Raw genomic sequence first — 20,081 nt, 5'->3', positions numbered from 1 at the left:
CTGGAGGTTTTTTCAAAGAGGAATTAAGAAGAAATATTATAAATAGGATATCAACTAATGATAATAGTAAAATTCATCTAGGGAAAATGGTAGATATTTTTTACTGTGTTCTAGAGGTTATTTGACTAATCTTAGATTGTGTTTTTCTATTCTTGTTTTAACATGCTTATTCATATTTTATTATTGTAAGAGTAATACATTATTACATGAAACTTTGGAAAACACAAAAGATAAGGATAGGCTATAATTGCATAATACATATAACTATCTCTACACTTTACATTTTAATGGTTTTTTTTTTATGTGTGTATGTTGTCCACCCATCAGTATTTATGGGCATATTCTAGGGATGCTTGCCATAGGATTAACTAATTTAAGAACTGAAGCAGCACATTCAAACTTAACAGGCTGTGATGTTCGTTTGGTAGGTTATCATTTCCCAGCATCATTTGAACATTTATGGAAAGAAGGGGGATTTTATACTATAATGTTACTTAGCCAGAAGACATATTACTAGTGAATTGTATGAGTTCCTTCTTTTATGTGTAATTTTTTCCCAGATATTTGGGGGTCATGCTCTGTTTATAGATTGATACTTTGCTTTTGCCACTTAACAGATAAAGTTTTTCCCATTAGGCTTTTTTTTTTTTTTTTTTTATCAGCTTATATAGTACAGATTTGTATGATAATCAAAAGTATTTCTCAGTGGAATTAAATGGCTTGCCTTTGAAAATACAAACAGATTTTTACCATTTGATACATCTTGAAATAATAATAAGATAGTAGTTGACCTTTAAACTTAATTTGGTTAGTGATAAGGTTTTTGAGGTTGGAAATAAATTTATTTAGCTCATTTAAATTCATTTTATACTTAATATACCTTTATTTGAGATAACCATGTGCTTTTTTTTTTTTAAGGATTTTATTTATTCATGAAAGACACAGAGAGAGAGAGAGAGAGAGAGAGAGAGAGAGGCAGACACACAGGCAGAGGGAGAACCAGACAGGCTCCATGCAGGGAGCCTGACATGGGACTCCATCCCAGATCTCCAGAATCAGGCCCTGGGCCGAAGGTGGCACTAAACCCGCTGAGCCACCCGGGCTGCCCAACCATGTGCTTTGATTAGAGTTCTTTGTAATTATTTCTATGTAAATTTGATCAGATAAAAATTATAAGATACTGTTTTTAAGTATTTTAGTTTTATGAACATATTCCATTTCTCTCATATGCTGAAAAAAGGAGTAAAGTTTCTCTCAAAAAAAAAAATTTACAGTTGAAAACATTTAATTTTTAAATATTTAGAATTTATGTTTGATAGGCAAGAAACTACAGCTTATTTGCTATGAATGAATGATACTCGTTCTTAGAAAGCAGTATGTCCAATGGGGAGAAGATAGAGAGGTTGGTTACTGTATGTTTTTACTCATGCAGCAGTAATTTTTTGCCATTGGAGAGGCAGAGAGGTCAAGAGGTCAGTAGTTACTTTCAGTAGTAATACTGTCTTCCTGTCTACTGTAGTTTCTTAAAAATAAGTATGAATTGAAAGTTTGTCAGTGCTGTTTTATGAGATTCCACCTGTGTATATTGATTCATGAATACCCAGACGAAATTTGTTTCAGAAAAAAACAGTCAGGTTTTGTCACTTAATCTACCTCTTGTGGGAAGAAACCTTCAGTGTTTGTTTTGTTTTGTTTTAAAACCAAGAAAAGGCTTCCTAAGCGATTAAAATTTACTATTTAAGGAATAATTTCTTAATGCTACATAAATAAATTTGTGTATCTTGGTTTATATGGTAAACTCTATTTAAGAAGAAAAAGTAGGAGAATGGGTTAGATTTTAACTAAATTCATACTTTTTATTGTGGTAGAATATTTCATAACATAAAATTTACCATTTTAATCATTTTTAAATGTACAGTTCAGTGGCATTTAGTACACTTACATCATTCATTGTATGGCCATCTGTACTATCCATCTCGCCGAAATTTTCCTCATCCCCTTACTGAAACTCTGGACTCATTAAATAATAACTCCTTATTATTCTTTCCCTTTTTCCCCTGGTAACCTGTATTCTGCTTTCTCTATGAATTTGCCTATTCCAGATGCCTCATATAAGTGGAATCATACAATTTATCCTTTTGTGTCAGATTTATTTCACTTAGCATAGCATAATGTTTTCAGAGTTCATCAATGTTGTAACATGTTTCAGACTTTCATTTCTTTTTGAGATTGAATGCTATTCCATTGTATGTATATGCATACGTATTGTTTATCCATTCATCTGTTGATGGTCATTTGCATTGTTTCCATCTTTCAGCAATTGAACATTGGCATACAAGTATCTGTTTGAGCCCCTGCTTTCAGTTCTTTTGGGCGTATACCCAGGAGTGGAATTGCTGGATCCTATGATCATTCTGTTTAACCTTTTGAGGAATCACCAAACTATTTTCTTTTTTTTTTTTTAAGATTTTATTTATTTATTCATGAGGGAGAGAGAGAGAGAGAGAGAGAGAGAGAGAGAGAGAGAGAGAGAAAGCAGAGACACAGGCAGAGGGAGAAGCAGGGTCCATGCAAGGAGCCTGACATGGGACTCGATCCCAGGTCTCCAAGATTAGGCCCTGGGCTGAAGGCGGTGCTAAACTGCTGAGCCACCTGGGCTGCCCACCAAACTGTTTTCCATAGCTGCACCATTTTACATTCCTGCCAGCGGTACACAAGGATTCTAATCTGTCCACTTTGTCATCAACGCTTGTTAATGTGTGTGTGTATCGGGGGTGGTGTGTGGTATTTGTTGTTTGTTTGTAATAGGCAAACTAATGGGTATGGAGTGGTATCTCGTGCTTTTGATTTGTACTTCCCTATTGGCTAGTGATGCTGAGTATCTTTTTACTTCTTTATATATTTTAGGTATTAATCCCTTGTCAGATACATGATTTGCAGATATATTCTTCATTCTGTGGTTTGTCCTTTTGATCTTTTAATAGTACTGTTTGATACACAAACGTGTATTTATTTATTTATTTATTCCTTTTTAAAGATTTTATTTATTTGGGATCCCTGGGTGGCGCAGCGGTTTGGCGCCTGCCTTTGGCCCAGGGCGCGATCCTGGAAACCCGGGATTGAATCCCACGTCGGGCTCCCGGTGCATGGAGCCTGCTTCTCCCTCTGCCTATGTCTCTGCCTCTCTCTCTCTCTCTCTCTCTCTCTCTGTGACTATCATAAATAAAAATTAAAAAGAAAAGATTTTATTTATTTATTCATAAGAGATACAGAGAGCGAGAGAGAGAGAGGCAGAGGGAGAAGCAACTCTATGCAGGGAGCCTGACGTGGGACTCGATCCCGGTTCTCCAGGATCAGGCCCTGGGCTGCAGGTGGCGCTAAGCCGCTGAGCCACCTGGGCTGCCCATGATGCACAAAAGTTTTAAATTTTGATGAGGTCCCCTTTAGCTTTGTTTCATTGCTTATATTTTTGATGTCATATATAAGAAATCATTGCCAGCTTCAACATCAAGTAAACTTCTCCCTCTATTTTCTTTTATGAGTTTCATAGTTTTAGTTCTTTTGTTTGGATCTTTGATCCATTTTGAATTAATTTTTGTACATGGATAAAGTAAGGCTTTATCTTCATTCTTTTGCATGTAGATATTCCATTTTGCCAACACCATTTGTTGTAAAGACTATCCTGTCTCTATTTGAATGGTCTTGGCATCCTTGTTGCAAACTAATTGACCATATAAGCATTGATGATGGGTTACTCAGAGGTGTAAGGAAAATAATAATTTGGCTTATTTTGCCACCTAACAGATTATGTAGCTCCTTGTAGTTTATAAGACACTAGATAATTTTATTTTCACAACTGCACATGAATTACAGTGCTAACCCTTATTTGCAACTCTTCAAGCTAGTGTGTTTCAGAATGCAGAAATATTCAGATTATAGAAAGATGATGTGATGCATGCATTTTACATAAAACCCTTAACAAAGAACAGGGCAACATCCTGTAATTAAACATAGTAATCATTCTCTACCACAACTTATTAATATTAATGCTAAGTAAAATAAGTAAGGACTGGAAATTGCCTTATTTCAAATGCTGTTTACTACTTAAATAAGTTTGTAGCAGAATTAGGAAAAAATTAGGTTTTCAGTCTTTCAGATTTTGGAATTACAGATAAGATTGTGGACTTATGTTAGTGTTGTCTGCACTTTAAGAATGAGGAATTGGAGACTTGGGAGTGGTGACTATCTGAATAATAAGTGATTAAGCCAGGACTCATTCTCAGCACTTTTCACTTTGAAGTGCAGTACTTTCTTTTTCTTTTACATTATGCTTCAGACTGCTTTGAATTATAGATGACTTTGATTATATAGAATATGAGTTAAATGTTAACATATAATTATTTTCCACTTATTGGCATATAGATTTTTTTCACTTATGTGTTCCATAAGGGTTTTGTTTTTGTTTTTATTTATTTTGTTTTTGTTTTTGTTTTTGAGGTACTATTTGGAAGGTGGTATGGAGATAAAAAACAAATTAAACTTACCCCCATACTGCCACAACCTGTTCTTCATCCACCTCATTGGATGGAACCCACCACATATAGCTCACAAATAGGTTAGAAGAAACTTAACTAGGTTCATATGCCTCTACTTTTTCAAATTTGGTAAGCCATGGTTGGAGACCAGTACCGATTTCATAGTCACACCCGAGCCAAGTAAGGTGATTTCCGCTTGTTTACCTGTTTGTTGCAAAAGAAATGTTTCTTAGATATGTAGACCCATATTTATGTTATTCATTGGTGCTCTTTGACCATTGGATGCACAAATGTGTGTTTACCACACGTTATGGAAGGCTTTTTTTCCCCCTAAGAATTGGTCATTAAATTTTTCTAGAATGTTTCTAGTTTATAAAGGTCAAATGCCATTGATTAAAAAAAATAAATAAATAAATAAATAAAATAAAACCTCCAAAAAACTCAAAACTAATTTGCCTTTGCAGAGAAATGGAAGTTCAGTTGTGCCTTAAAAAAAGAAACACCGTATGACTGATTTCCTCCATGTGTTTTAGGTGTTCTTATTCCTTCATTCTTATATTTATTTCACAAATATTTACTGAGTGCTGATTAAATATCTGGCACTGGTGTACATAGTTCCTAGTCTCTGTGAGTTTATATTTACATGGGAGGACAGGCACTTAAAACAGCAGTTACAGTAAAGATGAGATGTTATGTTGTGGGATTATGGAACACAGAGGAAGGCATCTAGCTCAGACTAGGGGTTCAGGCTTCTTGCAAGAAGTGATGCTTTTCTCTGAGAGAGGTGGTATAGTAGGATGAGTGAGTTAGCCAGCTGAAGCTGATGTGTTCCAGCCAAAGGCATGATAGATGTGAAAACCTGAAAGTTAGAAAGGGCTTGGTTCATGTAGGTAGTGGAAGCTCAGTGCGTCTGGAGTGGAGAAGGTGAGAGAAGATGGAGAGACGCTAGGCTGGAGAAATAAGTGAGGGTCAGGTTGAGAAGACCTTCGGTGCTTCTGTGGTTTTAAAAAGCAAAGATGTACCATTAAATTTGTCTTTTAGAAAATCAGTCTGGTAGACGTAATGAAGAATGGATGAGAGAGGGACAAGCGTGGCAGAGACAGACCAGGGAGGAGTGTGCGTTTTAACTCTCATGAGAGAGGATGGTCCTGGATTGAGGACAGCATTGTCCTGGAGAGAGGAGGAGACAGAATTAACAAAGTACTCCCTGAGAGACTCTGTTTTTAGAAAGTTACAGAGTCCAGGATTTTGCATCCATAAGTCCCCCTTGTATTTCTCTTTTCTGAATGTGCGAACTATTTCGGCCAGGAAGTTTCATCTTAGAAGTGTTTCTTCAGGCATGAGATGGTACTTCTAAGCAGTTAAACTTTAGCTTTGCTGCATCCTTAGTGTCTGGTCTTCCCACTATACCCCACTGTAGACAGGTTGCACACTTGGTGCTAATTGTTTGAATGAGGATAGCCACTCTAATGCTGACTCGAGTTGACCTCAGCATAAAGTTCACCTCTGAAACATCATTGTGGCCACAGTAAGTCACTTAACCTTTTTGATATTAAACTTCCTTACATGTAAAACATGAACATAATAGCTAATATCCAGGGTCATCAATTAACTGAATGTTTACCATGTGCTAGACACCACTTCAAAATAACCTTGATTTTCCTTGGTGATAAGGAACCTGAGGCTGCAGGTGTTTAGGGGAAAAGGGCTTTTAAAGAACTTGGCCCAGATCATACACCTGGAAATTGTAGAATCAGGCCTGACTTCAAAGCCTGTCTAAATTCCCACATAATATTTTATTCTCATTATCCAACAATGAATACATTAAGTACTGGCAAATCTCACATGCTTCCCCTTCCCTCATTTTTATGATGAAACAGTTCACAACTGATGAGCATCTACTATACTGGGCACTGTCCCTGATCCTCTTCAGTTCTCTACACGATCCTGTAAGGAAGGTTGCGTGATCTGCTAAGGTTCAGATAGTAAGGTGGTGGAGGAGAAATTTGAACTGGCTCCTGTGACCTGTTTCCCTTAGTAAGTTAGGGAACACCCTGATCACAGTGCTGGGTTTAGAGGAAGCAGCTGGAGACCCTGGAAGGTTCAGGCAGGAGTGCTGGGTATAATAATATGACGAGATGTGACTGTCCGAACAAAAGCCACAGATGTACGGTAAAGTGTTTTTTGATGTGACAAGTTTTTGTTTTAGGTGCTGTTACACTACCAGACTGTCAGTGAACCTGCTGTTATTAAACGATTGATTAGTGTCTTAAACAAAAGCACAGGTGAAGTGACAAAGAAGAAGCCAAAGTGAGTATTTTAATGCACAAATAGTGAACACAAGCAATTTAGTAGGTTTTTTTTTTTTACTGATTAATTCATTTTTATAGTGTTTCTCTTTGTGATAAGTGAAATCTGTTTTTACTTGCTTCAGAAATCTTTGTTTTCTTCTCAAAGACTAGATTAAAAGAAACAAAAAGCTTATTTAAGCTCCTATCTAGGTATGAATGGTAGATATAATTTCTATTTTGAATGTTGGCAGTGGGGTATGAATTGTGTATAAAAATGTAAGTATAAATTTACATATATGTGTCAAGTTCTAGATACTAATGTTGTAAAAGTAATGGGCACTAAAAAAATCAGTTCTGCATTTTAGAGAATGAATTTGAATTAGGCCAAGCTACTAGTCCCAAATTCCAGCTGAGTGTTCTTGTCACTTCCTTAATAAGAATCATTCTCTATGCTAAGAACACTCCAGGAAGAAAGTGAATTATATACTCTATGGCATCTGTTTTTTTCCCCACCCAGAAATTATTTCTGTTTAGAATCCACTTGGAGCTTTAAGCTGAGGCAATCACCACCATGTTGTTTCCCTCTGATTACCATTAATATACAGGCCTTAGTGGACAGTTTCCTTTGGCTGGGACAAGGTTGGGATTTTTCAAAGGACGTGCTTCCTGAGAACTTAAGTTTCTTACCTAATTCAATAAAGGCTAACCATAGTTTGGCTTGGCTGCTTCAGCTTTGGGGTTTTCCTCACGTCAACCCTATGGGGAATCCCACCCAAAATCCCCCCCTTTTTCAGTCTTTGGGTGTTCCTCCTCATTTGTACCTTTGTAAGAGGCCAGAGGTGGTTAGTGGGTTAATAGGTTGGCTCTGAGTGGAAGAGTCTTCACACTGCTCTGAACCCATTCATGTCTGTTTCTCCCATTAGTTAGGAAGAAAGGGCTACTTAATCTCTCAAAGACAGTTCTTTAATAGTTCTTTTTATTTTATTTTTAAGATAAATTTTTAAAACATTGAAAATGATTGGCAATGTTCTATTGGTTTCAGGTGTGCAGCATGGTGATTTGACAGTTATGTGCATTTTTCAGTGCTCACCACAGTATAGTTCTTCATTCTTAACTTGAGTCCTTAGCTTCTGGCATGGCTTTAGTATCTGCCATCATGTTCTGAGAAATATAACTATATAATAAATATAATGGATAAAATTTCTTGGGGACCACTATTTCCTAGGCTCTATTTTCACATGGTTTATATTCTTAGCAATTATATGAAGCTGCACTATTTCCTCCACTTTTCAGATAAGGAAACTAAAGTTTAGAGAGGTGATATAACATATTCATGTTCACAGAGCTAGCAAGGGGCAGAGTCAGGGTTTTAACCTAGTCAGTTGGTTCACATAAATTATATTATTTTTGGCAGGAGCCAGGTTGTTTGACCCACCCAAGTGACCTGGAGAATTCTCAATCTAAAAATTGACTTACCTAATCCTGAATTTTCCCCTCCCTGCTCCTGCTACAAAGTCCTTGCTCTATGATGCTAGGTTTTAATATATTCTCATATTAGTTTTCCTTGGCCCTTTATTTGTAGCTTCTCTCTATTTTGCACCAACGCCATTTGGTCTTTCTTGTTCATTTCCACTTCAGGTATATTGTAGACTCGATTGCTTTATATGGAATGGAATTGCGCTTTTTGGAAACAAAATTAAGTGTAAATAATGAATATATTAGATGATCTCCTTTCTTAGGAATAGGACTTTGGATTGAAATTGTCCAAAACCAATATTTGGAAATTTTGGAATTCTTTTTTAGAAACTTGTTCAGCTTATTCTAATTTGTCCCTGAACTTATCTTTCAGAAGGAGGGTTTGCTATCTTCTGTCTTTCTAGAGCACATCAAAATTAAATTAGACAACCTTTGCAAAGTGCCCCCTTTTGGTCTCTACTCTTTCAGTAAGTTTGGGTGAGCCCATGTACAAGGATTTTGTACAATCAGGCTCATGCCTCCCTCCCATTTTCTACAAACACCATATTGTGGAAAAATCGTATGTGATTTTACTCTGAACCCCTGTTAAAGACGCACTATTCCTGTGTGAGAAAAGAGAGGGAAAGGAGGGAAAGAGAGATTTAGAGTAGTCTGTTGGCACTAGGAGATTGTCCTCTTCATAGATAACTTCCCAGCATTAATCCACCAGTTAGAATTTTACATTGTATTCCTCTTTTACAATGAAAATTCTTTACTTTATTGAGTCTTTCAATTGCATGAGGAATGAAAGGGAAGGCTTTGGTAGAGGGTCCTTGAGCATTTTAGAGTATAGGGTCCTTCAAGAGTTGTATTTGGAAGATTGGTTTAGAAATATATAAAATATATATTTATCTATCTATCTATCTATCTATCTATCTATCTATCTATCTATCTATCTATCTATAAAATGAACCAGCTAATATTTATTATATCTAGAATTATTCCTCTCATTTCTTTCAACTAACCCAGAAAATTTAGGCACATATTTTCATTTTTAAAAACTTCTTTTCTTCTTAAGTTTTTGAAAGTTGATTTGTGAATGTGAAATCTTTATTTTTCAGTTTATTGCCTTTCTTTACCTGTATGGGATATCCCTGTTCCTCACCCACTTTTTACTTGACAGATTATTGACCAAAGGCCAGAATGCCTTGGTGGAGCTGCAGACACAAAGGCCAGTTGCTCTGGAGCTGTACAAAGACTTCAAAGAGCTGGGGAGGTTCATGCTGCGCTACAGTGGTTCTACGATTGCGGCAGGCGTGGTCACGGAGGTATTGCAAAGGGGGTGGTCGCTTCTTTGTCTGCATGTCTTTATCTATTTTGTAAGAATAATTGCTGAGCATTTATGGCTTAAGGGGAGCACAGTTAGGATATTAGAGTAAGATTTTTAAATTTATAGTAAAATTAATTTTTAAAAGATGGCAAGAAAATGTTTGGTTTTAGAACTTTTCATAGTGAGGCTTCCAAACTCTTCTTCATGCATAATGTTTCTCAAAATTAAAGTAAGTTTATTGAAAAAGAGATTTGTAAGTAGGCAACCCAGATTAAGAGAATGCAGACTTTAAGAGTCAAATGAATTGGGGGAAGTGATTTCTCTTAATAGGATGGCCCTCATTGCCTTTTTTTTTTTTTCTTTAAAGAACTGGTTCTGAGTGCATTTGAAGTGATTCATTCAGAAGGTTCAATTAATGTTTCTGAAAGGGACCTATTGTATCATGTAAGGTGCAGTTGAATTTTGGAGAAAATAGCCAGAGGTGAATCAGCACTTCAGTGATTTAAACCTTCTTTCACATAATCATGAGTAATATAAATCTTAGAAATACTGTATTTTTAAAGGGGGCTTCGTTACTTCATATGATTGTTTTTTACATAAAAATTATTCAGTTCATTTAATAGGATATCTACTTTGAATGTAGGGTTTTATGTTGCATCAAAATTCAGTTATACGTGCATCCTGCAAAAGGCTTTAGAGTTCAGCTGCCCACATTTGTTTTTGCCCCTCTGATTCATAGCAGCACAAGCACATTTTCTCCTTCAGTTCATTTACCTGTAGAAACAGGGTAGTATAACCAACCTCCCAGAGATATGAGTGAAAGGCTCTCACAAAGCATGTGGCATGGTCATTGGCATTCCGCAAATGTTACCTAATGCACTATCATCAACATCACAATCTGCCAAAGCATTCTTTCTAAAAGAGCATTCTAGAAGATACAGTTTCTTATAGAAAATAATGGAGAAATTGTAGCAAACCTCAGAAATAGCATGACTGGAGAAGGGGAAATGTTGCATGAAAAAAGAAAAGTTTCATCTTGATATAATGATTATATTGTTGCCATTTTCCTTTTGCTGTTGTTCTTTAAGTGCAATTGATTAAATCATAGCACTTTTTTTTTTCTTTTACAGATAAAAGAATGATGAGTCAGAATTTCTACCATGTTTCCAAATGCAATGAAATAGCTAAGCTTTGTTTTTAAAGAATTCAGTTGTTCAGTTAAAGGAACAATGTGCAATTGGTATTTTTTTTAAATGAGAACCTTAAAACGATATAATCAGCGGCAAAGAAGTATTAATCATCGCTCCTGCAAAAATTTCAGGTTGCCAAATGACAAAGAAAGGCTAATATTGCACTTTCATTAAAAAAAAAAAAAAAGATTTTCCCTTGAAATGTTAGTGAATGGATTTACTTTGCTGAGGTTTATGGGAACTATCTGAAATATGTATTAGAAGACATTCAGTCATCATGAAATGAAATCTACTTCCAGCCAAACCTCAAAATATTTACAGTGTCTTCTTGATTTTCAACTCTACTGCACATATTTTAAGGAAAAGTAACCAAACTGAGTTGTTTAGGCAGTTAATATTCAACCTGAGCAAATTTTTTTTTTAATTAACTCTAAGAAGAGATTTGCTGAAGGTTATAGAAAAGGTATTTTATGTTGAACATAAGAATATTCTTCTTCCAACAAGTGAACTTTTGAAAGCTTAGTTTGGAATTAGTGGAAACTGTCCCTTTGATAACCAAGATATTATTTAAGGTGTAAAGCGAGCTAATAAAATGTCTTAGTTTGAGCATACCTGCAGACTGTGTTTTGTTTCTTGGATTCTGTTTATGAGATTCTCTACCACATCTTTATCTTGCATATTTTATAGACTGCAAGTCCCCTGTGAGTAAAAGTCATGTTTTTCTTTGAAGTTTTAACGGCAAATTCCAACGTATATTTAGTTGAGTATTTGTTGAGTGGTTTCCTGAGCATAAGTTGCTTTAGAGGAGAATTTGTGCTCAGCTGAGCCTCAGACTCTGATCTGATGGATTATATGATAAGCTTTTTATTGGGAAATGGTGTGACTTATATGTTGATGACTTACCATGTACATCGGCATTTCTTTTATTCTGTGGAAGAATAACATCCATATGCTAAAATGCACAAAGCATAAATTCTTGGTGAATGATCACACAGTGAACACACCCATATAATACATTTCTTTCCTGAAAAGTATTTGAATAGTTGTTACTTCAGAGTTTACTTGCTCAGGTAAGAAGGTGTCTTATTTATGTATTACGTTAATCAGGAATTTAACTGGTAAATCTGACACAATTAAAAGTGACTTAAGCAAAAAAGAAGACTAGCAGTAGACTTGCTTTGACTCCACCCAGATCGAGCAGCTCCCAGTGTTAGCAAAGACTCATTTATGCTCTGCCTTCTCCGGTGTGGGTTTTGCCCTCAGACTCCATACAGAACCCCCTGTAATCCCATATCTGGGACCCTTGGGTGGCTCAGGGGTTGAGCGTCTGCCTTTGGCTCAGGGTGTAATCCTGGAGTCCTGGGATCAAGTCCCACGTCAGGCTCCCTGCATGGAGCCTGCTTCCTCCTCTGCCTGTGTCTCTGCCCCTCTTTCTGTGTGTGTCTCTCATGAATAAAATAAAATAAAATAAAAAAATCCCACACCTAGATCTTCAAAGCCTTCATCAGGGCCAAGGGCAGGTTTAAAGAGCATGTGTTTTCCAGAATTTCTAGAAACATCTCATCATTGACTATAACTGCATTTAATTTCTTTGGGGCATCCTTGTATTTGAGTATGAAATTAATCACCCACAGCACATAGCTGAGATTCATGGGAGGGTTGGAAGGAAATTCAGGGTGCTTTAGGAGAGGGAAATGAATTCAGACCTGGTAGGACTAAGGACAAGAACAGGAAGCATCTTCTGCTGTGTTAGAAAAGGCCATGATGGGGAATTCCTGGGTTGCTTAGCAGTTTGGCACCTGCCTTTGGCCCAGGGCACGATCCTGGAGTCCCAGGATCGAGTCCCACGTCGGGCTCCCAGCATGGAGCCTGCTTCTCCCTCCTCCTGTGTCTCTGCCCACCTCTCTCTCTCTGTCTATCATAAGTAAGTAAGTAAGTAACTAAGTAAGTAAGTAAGTAAATAAATAAATAAATAATAAATAATCTTTAATAAAAAAGGACATGATTAGTTTATTCTTATTTAAAACAAATGGTAGTAGCAGTAGTAGAAATGAGTTTATTTCTTCCCTCTTAAATTGTGATCAAGTGCAGTCTTTTTATTTACATTATGTTTACAGCTGTTTGTTGCTTTAGGGAGTGGTGACATTAAGGGGACCACCTGTGGGACACATGTGCCGACAGTGGAAAGTTGGGGTTAAGAGACAAGACAAGACAAGACATACAGCAAGCATGCCCAAGGTTGGCTTTGGTGGAAATCCTCCCCCTGAAACTTCTATGAATACCAGTAATAGTATATTCATTGGGGTTACTTTGCTTCCCATACTGTGTTTCTTATTCCTATGTGTGGTTTTATTGTTTATTGTTTCTTCGCAGGAGTGGCTTTGTTCTCTGATCTCAACTCTGTGAGTCTCTACTGCTCAATTGGCCTCTGGAGTAACTAGGCTTAAAAAACATAGATCCATGTTTTTGATTTGTTACTGTTTTTTCACATGTTCATTATTTATGACAGTATTGGAGCCTCTCTGTGATCTTTTTATTTTGTGATGTAGCAAGATGTTTCAAAAAATATATTATGCAAAATTATTTAAATGTCCCTAGCAACATTCCTGATCTGTCGGAGTTCATCAAGATTGTGCAGCTGAAACACACCACACACACACACACACACACACACCCCTTCCAGAAGATGACCCAATAAAAATTACTGGGTCATCACTTTTCTAGTTTTCCTCTAAAATGTTCATAGAGATAGATGATTGGAAAAACATTCCTTCCTTCCTCAACATGCACCTGCCATACTTTAGGCACAGGAGAGAGCTCTGGAGTGCAGGTCTTCATTGGGCTGACAGCTCAGCCGGGCGCAGCGGGGGTGGGGTGGGGGGGATGGGGGGGTGCTCTAGGTACCACATACTACAAAGGCGAAGTAACAGTATGAAAGCATCCAGCAAGAATGTACCCTAAGGACAACACAGGTCTAAGTAAGGAGGGGGAGCCATTAATGCTGAAGTCAAATTTTACTTACACAAAAGCTTCTTATGAGTCAAAGTAATTCAGCCTGTAAATCACAATCTCCCTCCCACCAATTTAGAAATTAGTGGAGGTAGAGAGAGAGACACACATTTTGCTTTGGCAAAATCATCCAAGAGGGCAGTCTTCAAAACAGCAACATTAAAAATCCCACCAACAGTGAAAACCATTCTTTAGAACCCATCCACCTCCAGTAAGAAGAGCCACATCAATGAGAATATTAACATTAGGACCAGAGCTGGCACAAGCCAGCAGAATCACACACTGAGGTGAGGGACAGATGCAAGTGGCAGGATGAGCCCAATGGTAACCCTTGTTTGAGCTATTGAAAGCCTTTCTGTATCAAAGGGCTTATGAAAAGTAGAATGGATGTATAATGAACAATCCGTTTCTTTGAAAATGCCAAACCTAGTCAAGATTAAAAAAAAAAAAAAAACAGGATTGAGATGAGGTAGAAGACAAGGTGATAAAGATTAATTGGAATGGGAAGTGTAACATGAGGTTCAGCTCTTGTGTATCATCATCGCTTTCTCAGGGAACCCTGGACTCTGCTTCCAGTAACAGAAGCTGGGTTACTGTGGCTTTCATAAGACCTAGTTCCTCTCCTTGGAATACGTTCATGGCTGGAATTTCATATTTACTTATGTAATTCACTGTTTTTTTTCCTACTGAAATTAAGTCTCAAGAGGAAAGAGACCTTTTCTGTTTATTATTTAATTATTGGTATAGACCCTAGCACATACAAGTGTTAAATGACTGAAATAATTCACGCTGGTGGTAGCAATATGAATGATTTTAATTTCCTTAGGTCTATGTTGTCTGAAAATCACAAGCTTTTATTTCTATTTGAATGCTGTGTGTACAGGGGCTATTTTTATAATGAAGGAAAAAGAAAACTTACAGAAGCAAACTTTAGCACTGCTTCTGACTGTCTGTTAAGCCACAGCCCTGCTTTGGAGTCTTTCCTGTGCTGAGGTGAGCCTGGGAGATTCATATGTGCTTGTATCTCAGCATCAGGACAAGAAGGCACCTGGCTGTCAGGGATTCTGGTGGCTGAGGGAACTTGATGCATTTGAGCTTGCCAACATTGGGCTTGGATAAAATTCTTCTAAAGATGATTATGAAACACAGTAACAGGCCTGCAGAAAAATCAGAAGTATGTGTAGGGTTCTGAGCAGATGGAGGCAAAAACCTTTCTGGTGTGTTGTAGGTAACAAAAGTTTTCTTTAACTGCCTCATGGTGTCTGTGAGATGAAGATTGGTGGGTTGAGAAGACAATCAGGATAGGTTAGAAGAGATGGCATGGGAACCTAATCATAATAGCAACATCCAAATACCAAAGCCTGTAAAATAGATACTGATTACAGAAAGGGAATTGATGATCTAGAAGTTGTCCTTGGAAACCACCCCTAGACTATAGAGTACATGGGTAGATGAAAGCGATAAACAGACCCCAAGGTCACACCTGAAGAGAGTATACCGTTTTTATGCAAAATATTACAAAGGGATTACAACCACATTTTTTCTGTTAAAACTTTTACATTTCTAAAATTAAAAATCTTGGGAACAAAGCAAAGCTCCCAAAAAAGTCATCTTCAGAGAAATTAAGTAGTAACCCCAGTCTTCTGTAGCATTAAATTTCAAAAGTCAAAGCAACACAGGAGCTGAACATATAAAACTTCAAGTTAGAGAGATTGCAACCCACTAACTCATTATTCAGCTGTGTGGTGTTTACAGGTGAGGGTAAGTTGTCCTTGTGGAAGAGGGGTGAAGGAAGTGGGGAGGCAGGATGTAAAATGTTCAGATCATGGAGGTAGTTCAGAACTTTATCAGGGAGGTCATGATAGAATATTCTGCGGCAAGCTTATGTTGGTGCCCATCATTTGTGGATGTCATTGGTCAAAGATCACCAGGGCACAGCTAGTCAGAATTATTTCCATTGATCCTTGCTGTAGCAACAGAGACCACACACCATAGAGGATGATGAGGTCCTTCTCAGAAGGCAGGTTTAAGGGGGGGCTTGTCAAAGTATTTGGCACATGTAAGTAGGTAATTCTGAGGAGAGCTCAAGTGAGCAAGGATTTCTTCTGGTTTGGGTGCTGTCAGGGAAGAATTCTGCATCTGGGGAACCCAATTTTATCTAAGATGTAGGGGTGATGCAAGAAGATAAGGTGGTGGCAGTCACTCCAGTTAAATACAAGAGGGGGGTACTTAATCATTCTTAAGATTTGCACACTACTTGGGTTTCGCTCCATGTGATTAGCGGATCTCACTTCATTGGGATCACAGAGTGACCTTGTGTGATGTCAGAGAATTAGGAATTGTTAATGTTTGATAGAAGAACACCATGGCCTACATGTGAGGGCCAGGCTGGCTTTTAGCTCCCAGAAACAACTTTTCCTCACATGGAAATCACTTAAATAAGTAGAAATAATAGTGCAAAACAACATAAATAGGTCCATTAAATTATACCGAAATATAGGGACACCAAATAGCTTGTGGCCTTTGTAATATCAATTCAGTACCCCATTACCTGGACTTAATTTTGTGATTCTCAGAGCAGTGTTCTCCTGCTGGGGAAGGTGCACACTTTCACTTTGCCAGGCTCCTGTGTTCCCCACACTGGTCTCATAATATGACGCTACAGTGGAGAGACCTGAGCTCCCTGAAAGGCTGGAAAAGCAGGAGGGGGAAGAACGAAGGCTCAGAAAGGAAAGAGCTGTCTGCTGGTGGAGGTTCTTGTGGAGACAGAGGGAGGTGGAGTCCTGAATAGGAACTTTCTCTGCCTGGCATCACTTACTTCCTGTCTGCCTGTTAACGTCCTCCCCATCCTTCCTTACCATCTCCAAGTTCCATCCTCTGGTCCCTTTATTGAAACGGGAGCTCTCCATCCCCTGCCTGGGTTTCTGCTGAGCATAATGCATACGTCTGGGATGCCCACATCCTATTACACTGTGGCTGGTTTAGCGCTGTCTCCCCTGGTTGAAGGTGACTTCCCCTAGCACCAAGTACCCAGATGTCTCCCTATGGCTTCTGGCAAATACTACACACTGTAGTACTTCCTGGTACTGCAGCTACCTGGGTAATTCAGAGCTCCAAAAACACTTGAGAGCTCTCTAAATCAGGAAATACCTACCTTTTGAAAAGGAATAACTTCTGTCTATGAGGTGAAAACACCTTATCCTCATCTGAAATATTCTAGAACAATTCTTCATAATATTAATATGCTCCATATACCATGTTTATAATTTTTGTCCATTGAGCTGACAGTCTTGAGTCTTGTATTCTCACTGTGCAGGACCTGGCACTGATCATCCGCTGGGCTGCAGCGGGGGCAGATCTGGTCGCTGCTAATGGGAATACACTTGAATGCTCCTTCGGGGGCATGATCCGAATGGCTCAGCGCTCAGCAGAACACACACTCAAGAGCAGGGGGACCAGTCCAGGGGATTCAGGAGCAGGTCACATCCAGGGGCACAGTGATGCAGGTGGAACTGCCAGGGAGTGGGATCTCTATTCCTAGGCCTGGATATAGGATTTTAAGTCTTAAAGGAAGCCTGGCAAGAGATGACTGGTCCCACTTTTTGAGGGAAGGGCATGAAGGCAGGTTAGGGCTTGGGTTGAAGTGAGGCCAGATGCCGTGTCCTCAGGAAGCTCTGGTTCCAGAGTTAGGTATGTGGTTGACCTGCACGCAGGGATCAATGGTTATAGTCTGAGCAGAAAGGGGCTGGTAGGACGGAGGGAGAAGGCAGCTAAGGGCCATTGCATCACGCCAAAATGCACCAGGTCAAGTTGGACAGCAAGTGGTGCAAAGACTGGAGCACTCCTGTGAGTAGTACCCATGTGCCCATGTCTGCTAGAGGCTGGGCCTCTTTCTGTGTGGGGAAGTTCTGAGAAGCACTAAGCACTTTTTAGAAGTACTGAGTCCAGTTTTTCACATTATTCTGCTATCATGTGGCAGAAAATTCCATCCCTGCGGTGTCCTTGGAAAGTCCCTTTCTTTATAAAGCTCTCCCTTAGGTAGTCCTCTAGTTGGACTCTTTGGGATTATTATGAACCACACAAAAAGAAAAAAAATCTGATTAATCGATCCACGTTAGTCTCTGTTGCTTCTGGCACATAATCAGGTTTTTTTTTTTGTTGATTTTTTTTGTTTTTTTTTGTTTTTCTCAATAGCTCGGGTGAGAGAAATTTCAGTTGAATGGGTGAGGGAGTGGGAGGGTGATGCATATTTTCAAGTAGGAAGTGCTTGGGTGGGCTTCTAGAAGGTTCAGAAGGAGCAAAGAAGGGGCACCTGGGTGGCTCAGTCAGTTAAGCGTCTCCCTTCGGCTGCGGTCGTGATCCCAGAGTCCTGGGACTGAGCCTTGTGTCAGGCTCCCTGCTCAGTGGGGGGGCTGCTTCTCCTCCTCTCTCTGCCTCTCCCCTCACTCATGCTCACGCGTGCTCTCTCTCTCTCTCTCTCTCAAATAAATGAGTAAAATCTTTAAAAAATGAGCAAAAAAGACACTAGAAGCTGAGAGTGGGAGAATCAGAGACACAGGCTAGGAAAAGTGTGTCCATCTGGACTGGGTAACCCCCCACACCTGCCCCTAGTCTCTCTGCCCTAGGCTCCTTACTACTTCATTGTGTGGGGCCAGTGCTGGGGTCTGCAAACCATGTTGCTTACGGTTCTTGGCTCTTGCCAGCTGGCTTTCGCTAACTAGGCCTGGGAGGAAGGGGAGGGAGAAGATGCTACCTTCTGTCTCCAGTCCCTGTCAGCATGTCTGCAGCCAGGGCCAACAGCTCCCACCGCAGCCTTCCCGGCCCACGGCTCTGCAGCTGCAGCCACACTGCAGGTCAGCCGCATCCCCTGCTACCCGCCTCTCCCTCCTGTCCCCAGTCTCAGCCGTGGTGGCCTCTCTTCCATGGTACTACATGTTACTATTGTCCGGGTACCTCAACAGGACTGGCTCCTCTCTCAGCCCTCTAACACAGTGTAACCGTTTCCTCCTATTATATTTGGAAAAGCCTACATAGTTTCTGTGTTCTGGAACAGACCCTGGCTGTATGTAGTATTTGTCCATGTATATATATTCCTATTTATGTGTAACCAGGTATCCAACAGACACACATCAAAATGACCCCAAATCATTAACGTAGATAAAGGAAAAAGAAAAGGAAATGTTAAGGATTTTAGGCTGAGAAAAAAAAAAAAATTCGTCTTTAAACTTGTTCCCAGCTTCTTACTAGGTAGGGAGAAGGAGTCTCAAGAATTTAGCAGATTAAATTAATAAATTTAATTAATTTAAATAAAATGAGTTAAAATTCCAAAGTTTCTGCCGAGCCTTTGAGCTGCAAAGGAGAAAAAACCAGGGGGGCTGGTCCTTTGTTCAGCAGACCATCATAGGGCAGTTTTAGATTTGCAGAAAGGCCTCAAGTTTAGTTTGCACAGGGAATGGAGAGCCTCTTGCTTTGCATCCGTAATCAGCAAAAATTTTGACGATTACTTAGAGAAAGACCTTTTTTTTTTTTTGGAGAAAGACCAATTAAGGCAGGAGCAGAGAGGGCCTAAGGACATGTGTAGCCTGCAAATATACCAAATGACCAATGAATTTAAAATATTGGCATCTCACATTTGACTAAATTTTAACTACAAAATTGCATACTGATACAGGTTCATCATACATATTCAAGAAATCTAAAACTATATGGAGCAAAAAGAGGAAGAAACCCTCACCCCCTGCCCATCCCCCTCAAGCAGGAATCCAAGGAGATCCTATTGCATATATTATACACTAGCTTTGTTTTTTTACTTAACAGTACATCCTTTCAGTGGCTAAATAACATTCCTTGTTCTGGGTGACACAACTCATTATAATCATTGCCAGTTGGTTGGCATTTCTATTTTCTATTTTGAAATTACCATAAAAACGATGCCCTGTTCCTTACCTACTTGTACCTGAGCAAGAAATTCTATGGGAGAGATTTGGGGAAAGGGAATTACTAGCCTCGAGGTGGGCACACTTAAAATGCTGACACTGCCCGATTGCCCTCACCAGTGTCTGTGGAGGAGGAGAGTGCGTGCTTTTCTGCATCCTCGCACAGGGCAGGCATTACAGGCCTTTTAAAGTGTCTTCTAGTCTGGCTGGGGAACCGGGGCACCTCTTTGTATTTCACATTCCCTTGATTAACAGTGAGGCAGAGTACCTTTCATACTTTCATTAGCCAACTGCATCCCTTTTGCTATGAATTGCTTTTTTATAGCCTTTGCTTA

At 39.0% G+C, this 20,081-nt stretch overlaps 1 protein-coding gene across 4 annotated transcripts in view; it reads left to right on the top strand.

The window, feature by feature from the left end:
- HBS1L (HBS1 like translational GTPase) overlaps positions 1–11,412 on the top strand; it is an 86,830-nt gene extending 75,418 nt beyond the window's left edge. For all 4 annotated transcript variants that reach the window (XM_077893950.1, XM_077893931.1, XM_077893921.1 and 1 more), the window contains 3 exons: positions 6,745–6,845; positions 9,465–9,609; positions 10,742–11,412. In XM_077893950.1, the coding sequence (XP_077750076.1) occupies positions 6,745–6,845; positions 9,465–9,609; positions 10,742–10,753 (258 nt within the window). In that variant the 3' untranslated portion in view covers positions 10,754–11,412. The remainder of the gene's footprint in view (positions 1–6,744; positions 6,846–9,464; positions 9,610–10,741) is intronic.
- Positions 11,413–20,081: the final 8,669 nt, after the last annotated feature.

Source organism: Canis aureus, chromosome 1 (genome assembly GCF_053574225.1).
Source record: "Canis aureus isolate CA01 chromosome 1, VMU_Caureus_v.1.0, whole genome shotgun sequence".
Classification (NCBI taxonomy): domain Eukaryota; kingdom Metazoa; phylum Chordata; class Mammalia; order Carnivora; family Canidae; genus Canis; species Canis aureus.
Note: the sequence above shows the minus strand (reverse complement) of the source record. Positions and strands in the feature narration are given on the sequence as shown.